Source organism: Triticum aestivum, chromosome 3B (assembly GCF_018294505.1).
Source record: "Triticum aestivum cultivar Chinese Spring chromosome 3B, IWGSC CS RefSeq v2.1, whole genome shotgun sequence".
NCBI classification, from domain to species: Eukaryota; Viridiplantae; Streptophyta; class Magnoliopsida; order Poales; family Poaceae; genus Triticum; species Triticum aestivum.
The window spans coordinates 830,354,291-830,367,666 of record NC_057801.1 but is presented as its reverse complement, the minus strand read 5'-3'; the positions used below and the strand labels follow the sequence as shown (position 1 = coordinate 830,367,666).

Sequence of the window (13,376 nt, the reverse complement as noted above, 5' to 3'; positions counted from 1 at the left end):
AACCACCCTGGTTATTCTGATGGCCCTGAAAACCAGAATTAGAGCCGCCACCTCCATGACTCGGACCATGAAAACCGCTGCCACCTGAGCCGCCACCTGGCCCATGACCGCCGTCGAACATGTTAGAATTCTTGACTTCATGATCGTACAATCCTTCCACAGGTGAGTGGCTGGCTTTCTCTCTAGTGTCATGCCTCGGACAGGGCTCATTTAACAACTGCTCAAGAGTGGGACCTGACCCACCAGACCGAGGAGGCGGCCTTCGCTTTCGTCGTTGATTGTTGCCATGTGCATTGGTGTTAGCCACAAACTCCGAGCTACTATCAGCCTTACGTTTGTTGTTGCCCCCTTGACTCGTCGGGTTATGCCGCGGGCCCTAAGCATTACGTTTCTTTTTTCCCTTCCTTGTCTTCTCATCGTCAGACTCAGGATTCTTGGTACTATCAGAGTTGGCATACTTGACTAGAGCCGCCATCAGCTGGCCCATGTCATTACAATTGCGCTTGAGCCGCCCCAGCTTCTGTTTCAGAGGCTCAAAATGGCAATTTTTCTCCAACATTAAGACTGCAGAGCCGGCGTCCATATTATCAGACGAATGTATTCTGGCTTTGACCCGGTGCACCCAATGGGTCGTGGACTCACCCTCCTCTTGCCTGCAATTAGTCAAGTCCACAATCGACATGGGCTGCTTGCATGTGTCTTCGAAGTTCTGAATAAACCGCTCCTTTAATTCTGCCCACGAATCGATGGAATTTGGTGGCAGCCCTTTCAACCAATTACGAGTCGTTCCATCCAGCATCATGGTGAAGCACTTGGCCATTGCTCCGTCACTGACTTCCAATAGCTCCATGGCCATCTCATAGCTTTCAATCCACGCCCCGAGTTGTAAGTCGGCTGTGTAATTAGGCACCTTTCGAGGCCCCTTGAAATCCTTGGGCAAACGCTCATTATGCAGAGCCGGTACCAAACAAGGTACGCCCCTGGTCCTAGTGGTCAAGCCTGCCTTAATTGAAGTCGTCGGATAAACCGAAAGGGGCTGGTAAGCCGCCCGCTGAGCGGCCATCTCAGCCGCCTGTTGAGCCGCTAGCTGAGCCGCCTGCTGAGCCACCTGCTAAATTTGCTGACGCACTCTGTCCTGATTACGCATGTTAGGAACTCCATCCCGTGCAGGGTCGTGCCCGCGCGGCTGATCACGACACCGGGCATTGCTTGAAACGGACGGTGAGTCCAGGTGTCTGCTATAACTCCTGCTCCGGCTTGGACGTTGAGTTGAATGAACCATGTCTCTACTGTAATAGTACGCCTCCTGCTGTGCTAAGGCCGTCTGAAGAAGTTCTCTAATCCTTCGCGTCTCAACCGCCATCGGAGAGACGCCATCGACTAGGAGAGCCGCCAATCGTGCCGCCGGAGTGATCATGTTCTCAAGTGGATTAGAATAATGACCCGATGGTGTTGGTACATGCTGAGGCGGAGCAGTATTTGGACGTGGGGGTTCCATCACCCGCGGCTGAACCGGCGTTCCTGCCCCAGGTGCCACAGTCCGGTCTACCTCCGGTGGGTTACTGGGGCCTGCAACATGCAAAAAAGGTTTCTAGGCTCATATAGCGTAGGCAGACGGGCCTGGTGCCTTCTCCTCATTACCTCATTAGACGCATTCTGATCCATTGCAAGCTGAAAGGCCTACGCCTGAATCTGCTAGGCCCGAGCATCTAGAGCCGCTTGTTCCGCAGTTATCCTGACGTCCTTTGCCGCCAGGTCTTCTTAGCTTGTGTTATCTCCTCACGTAGCTGTGCCACCTTGGCATCATGCTGAGCTTGATCCGCCGGATTAACCACGGCTGTTAATAGAGTCGTCAATTTATCCATCAGAGACATCAAAATTTGAGCCGACGAGCACACAGGGCCTCCTGCCCCGGATGCTGTCACCGCTGCTGACCCGGAAGTCGTTGCTACCGTAGTTGAAGAATTTAGCCCAGGCTGGGTACCAGCCATGAAGATTCTGACTCTGCTCGGCGGCTCAAAGGGGTCCAGAATACTGTTGTCATTGGAACAGCCCCCAAACCCGCCATCTTGCAGTTGATACAACGAATCCATCTCACCTGTGGACGACTCACCATCAGAGTAGATGGCTGTCTCACCACCAGATATAGATCCTTCAGAAAATTCTCCTCCATGGATGCATTCCACGAAGGCACGCTTCATGGCGGGCTGAGCCCGGGTGGGTCTCGCACGCTGAGCCGTCTCGACGATGTCGATGCAGATGTCCTGCTCAGGGCCCGGCTCGCCGATCTTGCCGATGAAGACGTGGATTCCGCCGAAGGGGGGCCCGGTACACGTACTCAATTGAGCCGGCATCGGGGCCCCAGGTTGCGTCGTCGATGTAGAGTTTGCCGCAACGACTCTTGGTCATCCGTCCCATCGTGCATCCTTTGAGCCCTTTGAAGCTACCCTTCAAGAATGCAAATCCACCATGCACTGGCCCCACGGTGGGCGCCAACTGTCATGGAATTGTCACGTCAGATGTCCTAGTGAAAGGACTTAGTCGTGGAGCCATCGCAACTAGGAAGCTTAAAGGGGTTAAACGGGACAAAGGACTAGATTCATAATTGTTTCCACACAAGGCCTAATGTATCATATCATTTCTACAATTTATATTCAGCAATATAAGCCATAGAAACAAGGAAACAAGCAAACTATGCATTGAAAACAAAATCTGTCAAAAACAGAACACTCTGTAGTAATCTGTAATCAAACCACAGTTCTGCTACTCCAAAAATTATGACAAAAATTTGACCACGTGATAAATTTGTATATTAATCTTCTGCAAAAAGAATCAACTCAAAAGCACTCTTCTGCTAAAAATGAGAGTTGTTTTCGTGAGCGCAAAAGTTTCTGTTTTTCAGCAAGATCAAATCAACTATCACCCAACATGATCCAAAAGGCTTTACTTGGCACTTTATTGAAACAAAAGCAACAATACATGATTACTACAGTAGACTAGTCATGTGAATCACACAAAAGTAGTTGGTAAAAGTGTTGGGTTGTCTCCCAACAAGCGCTTTTCTTTAATGCCTTTTAGCTAGGCATGATGAGTTCAATGATGCTCGCATAAAGGATAAAGATTGAAACATAAAGAGAGAATCATGAAGCATATGAATAGCACATTTCAGTCTAACCCACTTCTTGTGCATAGGGATTTTGTGAGCAAACAACTTATGGGAACAATAATCAACTAGTATAGGAAGGTAAAACAAGTGCAACTTAAAAACTTTCAACATAAAGAGAGGAAACTTGATATTATTGAAATATGTAGAAGCATATGTTCCTCTCTCATAATAATTTTCAGTAGCATCATGAATGAATTAAACAATCTAGCCATCACATAAAGCATTCTTTTCATGATCCACATGCATAATTTTTTTGTTACTCTCCACATAGGCAAATTTATTCTCATCAATAATGGTGGGAGCAAACTCAACAAAATAACTATCATGTGATTGAAAATTAGAATCATGATGAGAAGTTTCATGGTTATCATTATTCTTTATAGCATACAAGTCAACACCATAATCATCATAGATAGCAACCTTGTTCTCATAGTCAATTGAAGCCTCATCCAAAATGGTGAATTCATCATTAAATAAAGTCATGACCTCTCTGAATCCACTTTCATCATTATAGTCATCATAAATAGGAGGCATGCTACCATTATAACAAATTTGCACATCAAAACTTGGTGGAGTAAAAATATCATCTTCGTCAAACACAACATCCCCAAGCTTGTAGCTTTGATATCATTAACATCATGGATATTCAAAGAATTAATAGTAACAACATTGCCATCATGCTCATCATTCATGCCAATCATTTTATTAAATTCTTCTTCTATCAATTGAGTACAATTTTTGGAACCATCATTTTCAAAAAATATATTATAAAGATGATCAGTAATATGATGCAACATCAATTCCAATTTTTTTGTAGTTTTCTTTTACAAACCAAACTAGTGATAAAACAAGAAGCTAAACGATTCAATTGCAAGATCTAAAGATATATCTTCAAGCACTCACCTCCTCGGCAACGGCGTCGGAAAAGAGCTTGATGTCTACTATGCAACTTTATTCTTGTAGACACGTGTTGGGCCTCCAAGCGTAGAGTTTTGTATGACAGTAGCAATTTTTCCTCAAGTGGATTACCTAAGGTTTATCAATCCGTGAGAGGTGTAGGATGAAGATGGTCTCTCTCAAACGACCCTGCAACCAAATACAAGAATTCTCTTGTGTCCCCAACACACCTAATACAATGGTAAATTGTATAGGTGCACTAGTTCGGCGAAGAGATGATGATAAAAGTGTAATATGGATGGTAGAAATATATTTTTATAATCTGAATAAATAAAAACAGCAAGGTAGCAAATAGTAAACGGGCACAAAAACGGTATTGCAATGCTTGAAAATGAGGCCTAGGGTGCATACTTTCACTAGTGCAATCTCTCAACAATGCTAACATAGTTGGATCATACAACCATCCCTCAAAGTGCGATGAAGAATCGGTCCAAAGTTTTTATCTAGCGGAGAACATAAGAATAATTGTTTGTAGGGTACGTAACCACCTCAAAGCTATTCTTTCCGTTCAATCTGTTTCAAGAGTTCGTACTAAAATAACACAAAGCTATTCTTTCCGTTTGATCTATCCTAGAGTTCATACTAAAATAACACCAAAGCAAATTCATATTTATAATACTCAATCCAACACAAAGATCTTCAAAGAGTGCCCCAAGATTTCTACCGGATCCGGAGAAATAAAGGCAAGAACGTTCATCAACCCCTATGCATAGATTACCCCAATGTCACCTCGGGAATCCGCGAGTTGAGTGAAAAAACATATATCAAGTGAATCAATACGATACCCCATTGTCACCAAGAGTATTCAATTGTAAGATATATATCAAGTGTTCTAAAATTCATAAAAGTATTCAATCCAATAACAATATAAAGTTGCTACAAAATGATTGTAAAACATCCAAGAATAATAATATAATGGCATGAATACTTCATAAATTATAGATACGTCGAAACGTATCAGTACTGCAGGAGCTCGGGGGGAGGCCCCACCGCGCGCCTCGGAGGAGAGTAGCCCAGCATCTCGTCGTCTCGGCCAGCCCCCCGGCATGCTTCCAGATGGTGCGCCTGGTTGGGATGTGGGCGGTGTCCCAGCACCAGACCCAACAACGAAGAGCTTGGTGTCGGCGTGCTCGTGCGTGCGGCTGTCCAGGCGATCCACGATCACCTTGTCCCCAATGGCCTCCTCCGCACCCTCCAGCGTCCAGAGGGTCATGGGAAGCTTCTCAATGACCACGCGCACATGCAGCATCCACTTGAGGTGAACGGCGTGGGCATCCTCCCGCCATGGCTCAAGCAGGAACGGCACGCCGTCCACAGACAACAAGCCGCGCTGCACCACGAGATCCTTGTGGGCGGGCATGGTGAAGAAGACAAAAAAGTATTTGGGGTCATGGTTGGTGACGAGCAACAGGTGAGGCAGAATCTTGAACTCCTTCTCTAGCGCGCGGCCAATGGAGTGAGGGTTGGCCGCGTGCGCAGTGGTGCCGACCGTCGTGACCACCACGGCATGCTGGTGGAGCAGGAACGCCTGGTGCTCTAGCGCGCGGGGAGGAGGCGATGACCTTGTGTTTGTTGTGTGTCCGGCGGGAGTGGTCGATGAGGGCCGCGGGCTCCATGGGCGCGCAGTCAGCAACCGGCAGCGCCGACCACTGGCACGTGGGCGACAGAAAGGTGAGGCGCTCGTGGATGGGCCGGTGCGCAGCACTGCTGCCCCTGCCCTTGTTGCGGGATTTTGCAGGCACTCACGGCCATAGTGGCCTTGTAGCTTGCAGATAATGTAACAGAGTGGGTCTCTACAGTCGATTCTACGATGGCGGGTGCTGAGGCTATGAAGGCAGAGGCCTTTGAATTTGCTTAAAAAGGCGTCTCTACCCGGCGAGGATGAGGGCGCTTGCCCAACATGTGCATCCCAGAGGCCACCGGATCGGAGCTGGCCTTCCTACTCTTGCGGGATTTGTAAAACGTCCATCCCTCATCAATGGCGTCGGTGGTCGGATTTGGCAAGGGTGGGGGGTGTCACATACCACGATGGACTTGAGGCGGCCGGGGTCGCTCGTAGGGAGGGGGGTGGCGCTGTCCATCGGTCCGAAGGCCGCAGCACCATCGGCGTCACCAGATCCGCGTACGGAGCGAGGCGGACTCCTGAGAATCCGGGGCGACGGAGCCGAGGGGGTCGCCGGCACCGCTGAGGATGGCCGAAGGGGTCGCCGACACCTCCGACGGACCGCTGGGCTCGGCCAGGATCTTCCCCCATCCGGAGAGCTCCACTAAAGGCTCGCGCCCAGCGAGGCAGGATCTTGCGCGGGGGAGCAGCCCGACATGGGCTGCCGCGGGCGCCCGGAGGGGCGGTGGGAGAAGTTAAAGTGGCGTGGGAGGTGGTGGGTGGCCGTCGCGACCGGGGTGGCCAGCGGCACGGGGGGTGGGGGAGGAGCGGCGCGCGGCGAAGGAAACGTTGTGTATTATATATTTTTTTGCAGGCAAAAACATTGTGTATTCAATGTCAGTGGAATACACACTATTTTTGTCAAAAACAAATGTAAGTAATATATTTTGTGGGAAAAAAATTACTAGCCCATCCGTACCTCCCTACTCCGATATGGCCCAGCGGCCCGATTCTGAAATGCCCCCATCGCCACAGCGCAGAGAGGACGAGTCGCAGACCACTTCGGCGTTTCGCCCGCTAAATTCCAACCCTAGACACGGTACGGCGGCGGCGGCGTAGGCATCCGGCGTCCTGCCTTCGTTCCTTGCACCTCTGGCCTCTGCGCTCCGTCTCGCTGGCAGCGCCCAAGGCCGCAGCGGGCGAGCGGCGTCGTTCTCCGGCGCTACTGCAGCAACCGAGCCACTCCGTAGGTTCGTTTTGGTCCCTGTCCGTACATTCTTACTACGTATTTGAAATTCGAGACCTGTTTGCGGTGGATTCGTCAATTATTGAAAGATCAGCCATGCATCCTTGTTTGCGGTGTCTTATTCACATGCTCCACTGAATCTACTAGTTTAGTACCCTGTTATTTACATTGCTTTTTTTCTCTCTCTAGCTCTGCAGTGCTAATTTCGCAGACCAAATATTTTCCTAGCATATTTCATTCGCCGAGAAATATTGGTTAATTTTCAGTTGGAACCTTATTTAGTACACGGATTTACGTTAGTACATGTCGATCGATATCATGCTTAGAGTGAATGTTGGAACTGAACACGTGTTGCTCCTGAATAATTTGAGTGCAAGTCCACATCTAGGTTAAGAAATGAGGGCCTGTTTGTGGCTTAAATTGACTCTCTGTGCTGTTGGTGCTCAAGTACACCTTAAATTGTTTGTCCAACCGGTATTTTGCAGGACAAGTTCTTTTTTCTTCCTATTTTAATCACCCCTTCTTCAAATGATGGCACATGGTTTCTCTTCAAGATCACAAATTAGGGTCCTGTAACACATGTCAAATGATAATCAAGTTTTTCACCTTACCAACGCAATAGTCGACTTCAGTTCTGTTAATATAAGCATACCAGAGTTGTTTCGCTAAACTGCCATCTCTCTATTGTTGCTTATTTTCCGTTTTGCTATGAACAGGCAACTTACTTTGTGCACCGTTTAATTTCTGCATGTATTGTATTTTTAGTGATATATGTGGTAGACTGCACGCTAATGTTGGCTCATTGTCTTATGCGAATGCTAAGACAGTTTGATCTGGATTCTGAAGCAATGAGTACCTGTGAAAAGGCCAGGGCGGAAGTTACATCTATTGTGAGTTCAGACAGACTGAGCAGTCTACCTCCAGAGATAAAGGGCGAAATCCTCTCCTGTTTGAATGTTGAAGAAGCGGTTAGGACTAGCACCTTATCAAGTACTTGGAGGGATGCATGGACTGATATGCCAGTAATATCTCTGTGTGATGGAAATCTTACAAGAACCAAGTTCGTTACGTTAGTCGATATGGTGCTATTACTCCACAAGGGAACAATAGAGGAGTTTGAAATTTCAGGTAACAAAAATTACCATGATGAGTTTGGTAGGTGGATGATCATGCTGTCAAGGAGATCACCAAAATCAGTTATAATCAAGTTGAACTCGGGGCCAAGGTATAAGATTCCCTCGTGCCTCTTTTGTATCGGTGATCTGGAGTATCTGCACCTAGAAAACTGCATCATCAGCTTGCCCCGGGCATTCCAAGGTTTCAAGAGCCTTACGGACCTCACCCTGAAAATCTTCTCCTCCACAGACAAGGATATCCAAAATTTGATCTCGTTCTGCCCCGCACTGACTGATTTGATATTAGATTCTTTTGAGGGCATCAAACGTCTAAACATTAAGGCTCCTAAACTGGATTATCTTTATGCTGAAGGAGATTTTGAGGACATTAAGTTGGACGCACCTAATCTGGAGGTGGCCTTTCTCTCTCTTGATAAAGCGTATCAATCTGTTCCAATTGCGCATGACAAGGAAAGCTATGTCAAGCAGTCATTGGGTAGCCTAAGTGTCATCGAAACACTTAGAATTAATGGTTTTTTCCTGAAGGTGAGCTATTATTATCTCCAGCATTACTATGGCCTTCTTCTGCCTCTGACTAATCTGTGTTGACATCTATTATTATTATTATTATTATTATTATTATTATTATTTTGTTGTTGCAGTATCTATCAAAAGGATGCATACATACAAAGCTCCCTGCCGTGTTTACTCACCTGGAGAGTGTTTGTCTTATGATATGCTTGTGGGATCAGCGGCAAGTCTTGACTGCATGTTCACTGTTTCAGAATGCCCCTAACTTAAAGAAGCTTGAGGTGTCGGTAAGTATGCCTCCAGTAAACTCTTCCCCCTTGCTCGATCACCTGATCCATGTTCGTTCGTTGTGTTTATGGCTAACGAGTTATGAAAAAAAATGCAGAGTTTTCCTTGGAGCATCCTTGGTCAGGGTGAGGATCAGGTGGGCATTCAAGGACTTAACCTGCAATTGCAAATGGACCATCTCGTAATGGCCAGTGTGAACCATTTCGGGGGTCTGGACTTCGAAGTTGATTTCGTGGCAAAGCTACTAAGCTGGGCACCAGCTTTAGAAGAACTGAAGATAGACTGGAAGGGTGAAAAGGACTGTAGCATGGTTCTTGCCAAGCTATTAGCTCTACCGAGGGCGTCTACCAGGGCCAAGGTCATTGTCACATTTTGATAAGCTTGCTCCCACAACCGTTTCCCGATATAATTTGCTGCTGGGTAGAGCTATCTTGGCTTTGTTTATGTGAGTGTACCATCTAGGACTAGCATGTGGTGGATTTTGTTGAGGAAATTCGGTGGTAATACTTGATGTGGTATCAGCAAGCGTTCTCGGTATGAAACACTCCATTCCATTCTGCAACCCACGCACTCAAGCTGCCACTGCTGTTCCTCCATGCACTGGGGACCCACACGCCGCAGCCCTTCCTCAACGGCGCCAGTTCAGGTCTTCATGTTTCGTCCCTGTGTTCTGTGTATGGTAGGTTCATGGTTTTAGCAAATATGTGAATCAAAGGCATCAAATTGTATGGTCATATCATAATTTTGCATGTGTAGACATATGAAGCCTGAAGTAATGAGACCAAAGCAGCCCATGCCTGAATCAGTGTAGACATTTTCGGAAATCAAAACTTTTATCGGATTGGTTTACATCTCCTATTTTATTTTTTGTTTATAAGTGATATTTCTACATCAGCTTTTAATATTCAGCTATTGTTTACGTCAAAATTATTCACTGAGGTGAGTATGATCCAGTTCTTACCTGAAAACAATTCATATAATTAGGAGGTATTTGTTCAGTTGTTGATAAAACTTGCTCTTGGAATCTATTTTTAATCCAGAATTTTTTTTCAAATTCATGATTTTTTGAATTGGCAAATAGTTTTTTGAGTTGAAGAACATTGTTTTGAAATCACCAACATTTCCAAATTGAAGAACATTTTCTGAATTTGCAAACATTTTTCAAACATTCAAACTTTTTGAAATCACTTTTTTGAAAAGAAGTTTATATAATTTCAAAATCGATTTCTTCTAAATACCAAACCATTTTTGAATGATGTACGACGGCCCGCGTGTGGCGAGTAGCAGACCATTTGGGATTTTCCTTCCCTCCCCTGGATGTCCCCAAACGTTGTGTATTCAATGTCATTTGAATACACATTGCTTTTGGTCAAAGACAAATGTATATCTTTTGAGGAAAAAATACTTTTTTTTAGGGGTAGGAAAATCTTTTTTTACTACTCTCTCCGATCCATCCATAGTAATTAACCATAGGGAAAATATCATATGAAAACCAACATTCGGTGGAAACCGATGAAAACCATGTGAAAATGATGTTTTGAAGTATCGAAAAAATCTCAAAATATTACGGGATGTTAAGAGAGCCATGTTCTATTGCCTTACAAACTTTCAAGTTCAAACACATTCCGTAGGTTCCTTTTGCTTTCTGCTCCCATATATTTGAAGTTCGAGAAATGTTTGCGGTGGATCCATGAATCATTGAAAGATCGGCCATGCGCATGCTTGATTGTGAGTTTGTGACTCAGTTGTGCGCATGCTTGCCTAGATTCAGTTGCAGTTTAGTACCCTGTTACTTACAATGCTCAATTTATTTTTTATCTAGCTATCCAGTGTTAAACTGTTAATTTCGCAGAATTGATATTTTCCTAGCATATTTCATTCGCTAAGAAAAGATCACTCAATTGTCAATTGGAACCTACCCTAGTACTTACTACAGTACACATGTTTGCATTTCATCATTTGCCCACGTTGACAACATCTCAATTATGTACCCTAAATTGTTTGTCCAATTATATTTGGAGGACAAAGTTTTCCTTTTCATATTTTAACCACCTTTTCTTCAAATGATGGCACATGTATTCAACAAAAGAAACCCATTTCCAACCTGCAGCATGGCCACACATGGTTGCTCTTCAAGATCTCAAATGATAATCAAGCTTTTCACCTTACCAACGGACTGGTCTAGTTCAGTTCTGTTTATAGAAACATGCCAAGCATGTTTACTGCCGTACCTTGGTTGTTGCTTATTTTTTGTTTTGCTATGAACAAGCAACTTACTTAGTGCACCATTTAATTTCTGCATGTATTGTATTTTCAGTTATATGTGGTAGAATCCACGCTAATTCAGGCTCCACGCCTTATGGAAATGCTAGGACAGTTTTGTTGAGAATATAGAACCTACAATATTCGTTGTATTGATCTGACCCTTGTGTAGGGTATATATAGGAGTACATGTGAGGGAGAAGATTGGAGTACAAGGCAAGTCATTGTTGGTTTAAACCAAATCTATCTCTATCTCTCCTAATCCGTAACTAACACGTTTATACTTCTAACATTCCCCCTCAGTCGTAGCGTGAGTGAAGCGGACGATTGCGACTGAATTTGAAGTCTTGCGCTTTTGTCATCTTCTCCGCTGCACCATCATCAACTGCGTCCTTGATGGCTGATGGGTCGGCACCTAGGGCGGTGACTGTGTCCCCTTCGGTGCCTTCCCTGTCTTCTCCTCTATTCCCTCCCGCAGTCACAGCGGGAGTGTTGTGGACGCAAGTGACGAGGCGGACGTTGTTGACTGGAGTTGTTACCGATGAGTTGCTGTAGATAGCCATTAATGTCGAGGTAGCCGATCATGGTGATGTAGCCGTGGTCGAGGTACTCATGGTCGATGGTGTGGTCGTCGTGGATGATGAAGCCGCACAAAGCCGGAGGCGCAAAAAATACGCTATGACGGAGCTACAGACGTGGACGATGCACCTTGCGGATGTCAGAGGGTGCCGTCGGCGACGAGTCCGCCGGTTTTGCCAAGACCGGAGGAAGCCCATCGAGCACACATCGGTTTTGCCAGAACCGTGTGGCCTTGAAGGGGTCGTCACTATAGTGACGCCGTGTCGATGCAGTTGTGCCATCGTGGATGACGCGGTCAATGCCGTCGTCGTGACGCGGTCATTGCCGTCATCGTGGTCGCGTCTTGCAGAAAAGTCTGTCAGGGACGCTAGGTGTCCATCTTGTGGACGAGGCGGCAGTGGTGTGTTGGTGAAGACCACGTTGGTGAAGACCATGGCGATGAAGTGTCGGCTATGGCGTCGCAGCGGCGTGTCGACGAAGTGTCGATGCCAAAGAAGTATGTTGGCTCGTAGCTTGGCATAGTCGTACAGCTTGACATCGTTCGGCTCGATGCAGAGGCGTCGGTGTAGCCGCGCAGTACAGATCGGCGACGGCGGTCGATACAGCGATGCAGAGGATGATGTAGCTCGGGTCGGTGAAAGAGTGGATCGTCCTCGGTGCGGGTGCAGGTCGGCGGCTCGGTGTAGATAAGGCAGGTCGTGCGCGTCGTTGCTCATGTCCCGCGAAGGCTGGAGTCGAGCAGACCTGTTATGTATCGCTGAAGCTCTAGGATGTGGCTCTGGAGATCATGGTCACATATGGACATATGGGACGTGGTTACGTGACCCACGATCTGCTTGCTGGAGTTGACGAAGTCGATGCCCACCAGATTGAACGGGAATTGGTTGCTCGGTCTTCTACGCCCACGACTGAAGTCGTCCGCCCACGTCGGAGTTCCGCGGCCGCAAAAGAGATCTGTGCGGGAGCTATGCCCTCCCGTGATCGGACGTCCGTGTGTCCTTCGCTGCTGCTCGCCGGCGTCGCATCTCCGCCTGATGGAAGGGCATCAGGACGCTGATTGGTGTCGAGGGCATCTGGACGCTGTTTGGTGGCGCCGCTCCACCGGCCTGCATGGGCTGCGCCTGCCGAGCGTTTTGCATCGACCGGCTGCTCCAGCGCCCGGCCATGAAAGCGCCTGCTCCTGGACCGCCAGCGCCCGGCTTGAAACCTGTGGATCACGGTCGCGCCGGTGTTGCGTGTGCTGGCTTGTTCAGAGGCGCCGGTCGTGGACGCACCGGCGGAGATGCGCGGCGAAGACCCGCCAGGCGGATGCTGCGTGTTGACGAAGCAGATCAGACCTGTACGCCGGCAGTGCAGCACCACGCACTGGATTTGGAGGAGATTTTTGGAACCGATCTCTCCACCGCTTTGCTGTGATCTTTCAGGAGATAATAGGGCTTCAGATTTATTTGTGTCTAAAGAAGAACTAACCTAACAGAATTTGGAAAATTGAGAAATTGATCTAATCTAACTAAGGAACCGATCTCATCATCTTTGATCGATCGGATGCCGCGCCCCCGAGGAGAAGAGATTAATCTCCTCGGGGCGGCGCGCTGCGGAAGTGGCGAGAAGTCCTAGGATCGGCGTCGC

At 47.1% G+C, this 13,376-nt stretch overlaps 1 protein-coding gene across 1 annotated transcript; it reads left to right on the top strand.

Moving 5' to 3' along the window:
• Window positions 1-6,752: 6,752 nt before the first annotated feature.
• On the top strand, window positions 6,753-9,798 carry LOC123066922 (F-box/FBD/LRR-repeat protein At5g56420-like). Its single transcript, XM_044489904.1, has 4 exons — window positions 6,753-6,976; window positions 7,800-8,633; window positions 8,750-8,905; window positions 9,004-9,798. The coding sequence occupies exons 2-4, from the start codon at window positions 7,821-7,823 to the stop codon at window positions 9,280-9,282; spliced, it is 1,248 nt and encodes a 415-aa protein (XP_044345839.1). The 5' UTR covers window positions 6,753-6,976; window positions 7,800-7,820; the 3' UTR covers window positions 9,283-9,798.
• The last annotated feature ends 3,578 nt before the right edge of the window (window positions 9,799-13,376 follow it).

Excerpts from the sequence above, each read along its gene's own strand:
- LOC123066922 (XM_044489904.1), top strand. The coding sequence starts at position 7,821 with ATGAGTACCTGTGAAAAGGCCAGGGCGGAAGTTACATCTATTGTGAGT. Across the intron at positions 8,634-8,749 it reads TTAATGGTTTTTTCCTGAAG|TATCTATCAAAAGGATGCAT; the intron begins GTGAGCTATTAT and ends TTGTTGTTGCAG. Across the intron at positions 8,906-9,003 it reads TAAAGAAGCTTGAGGTGTCG|AGTTTTCCTTGGAGCATCCT; the intron begins GTAAGTATGCCT and ends AAAAAAATGCAG.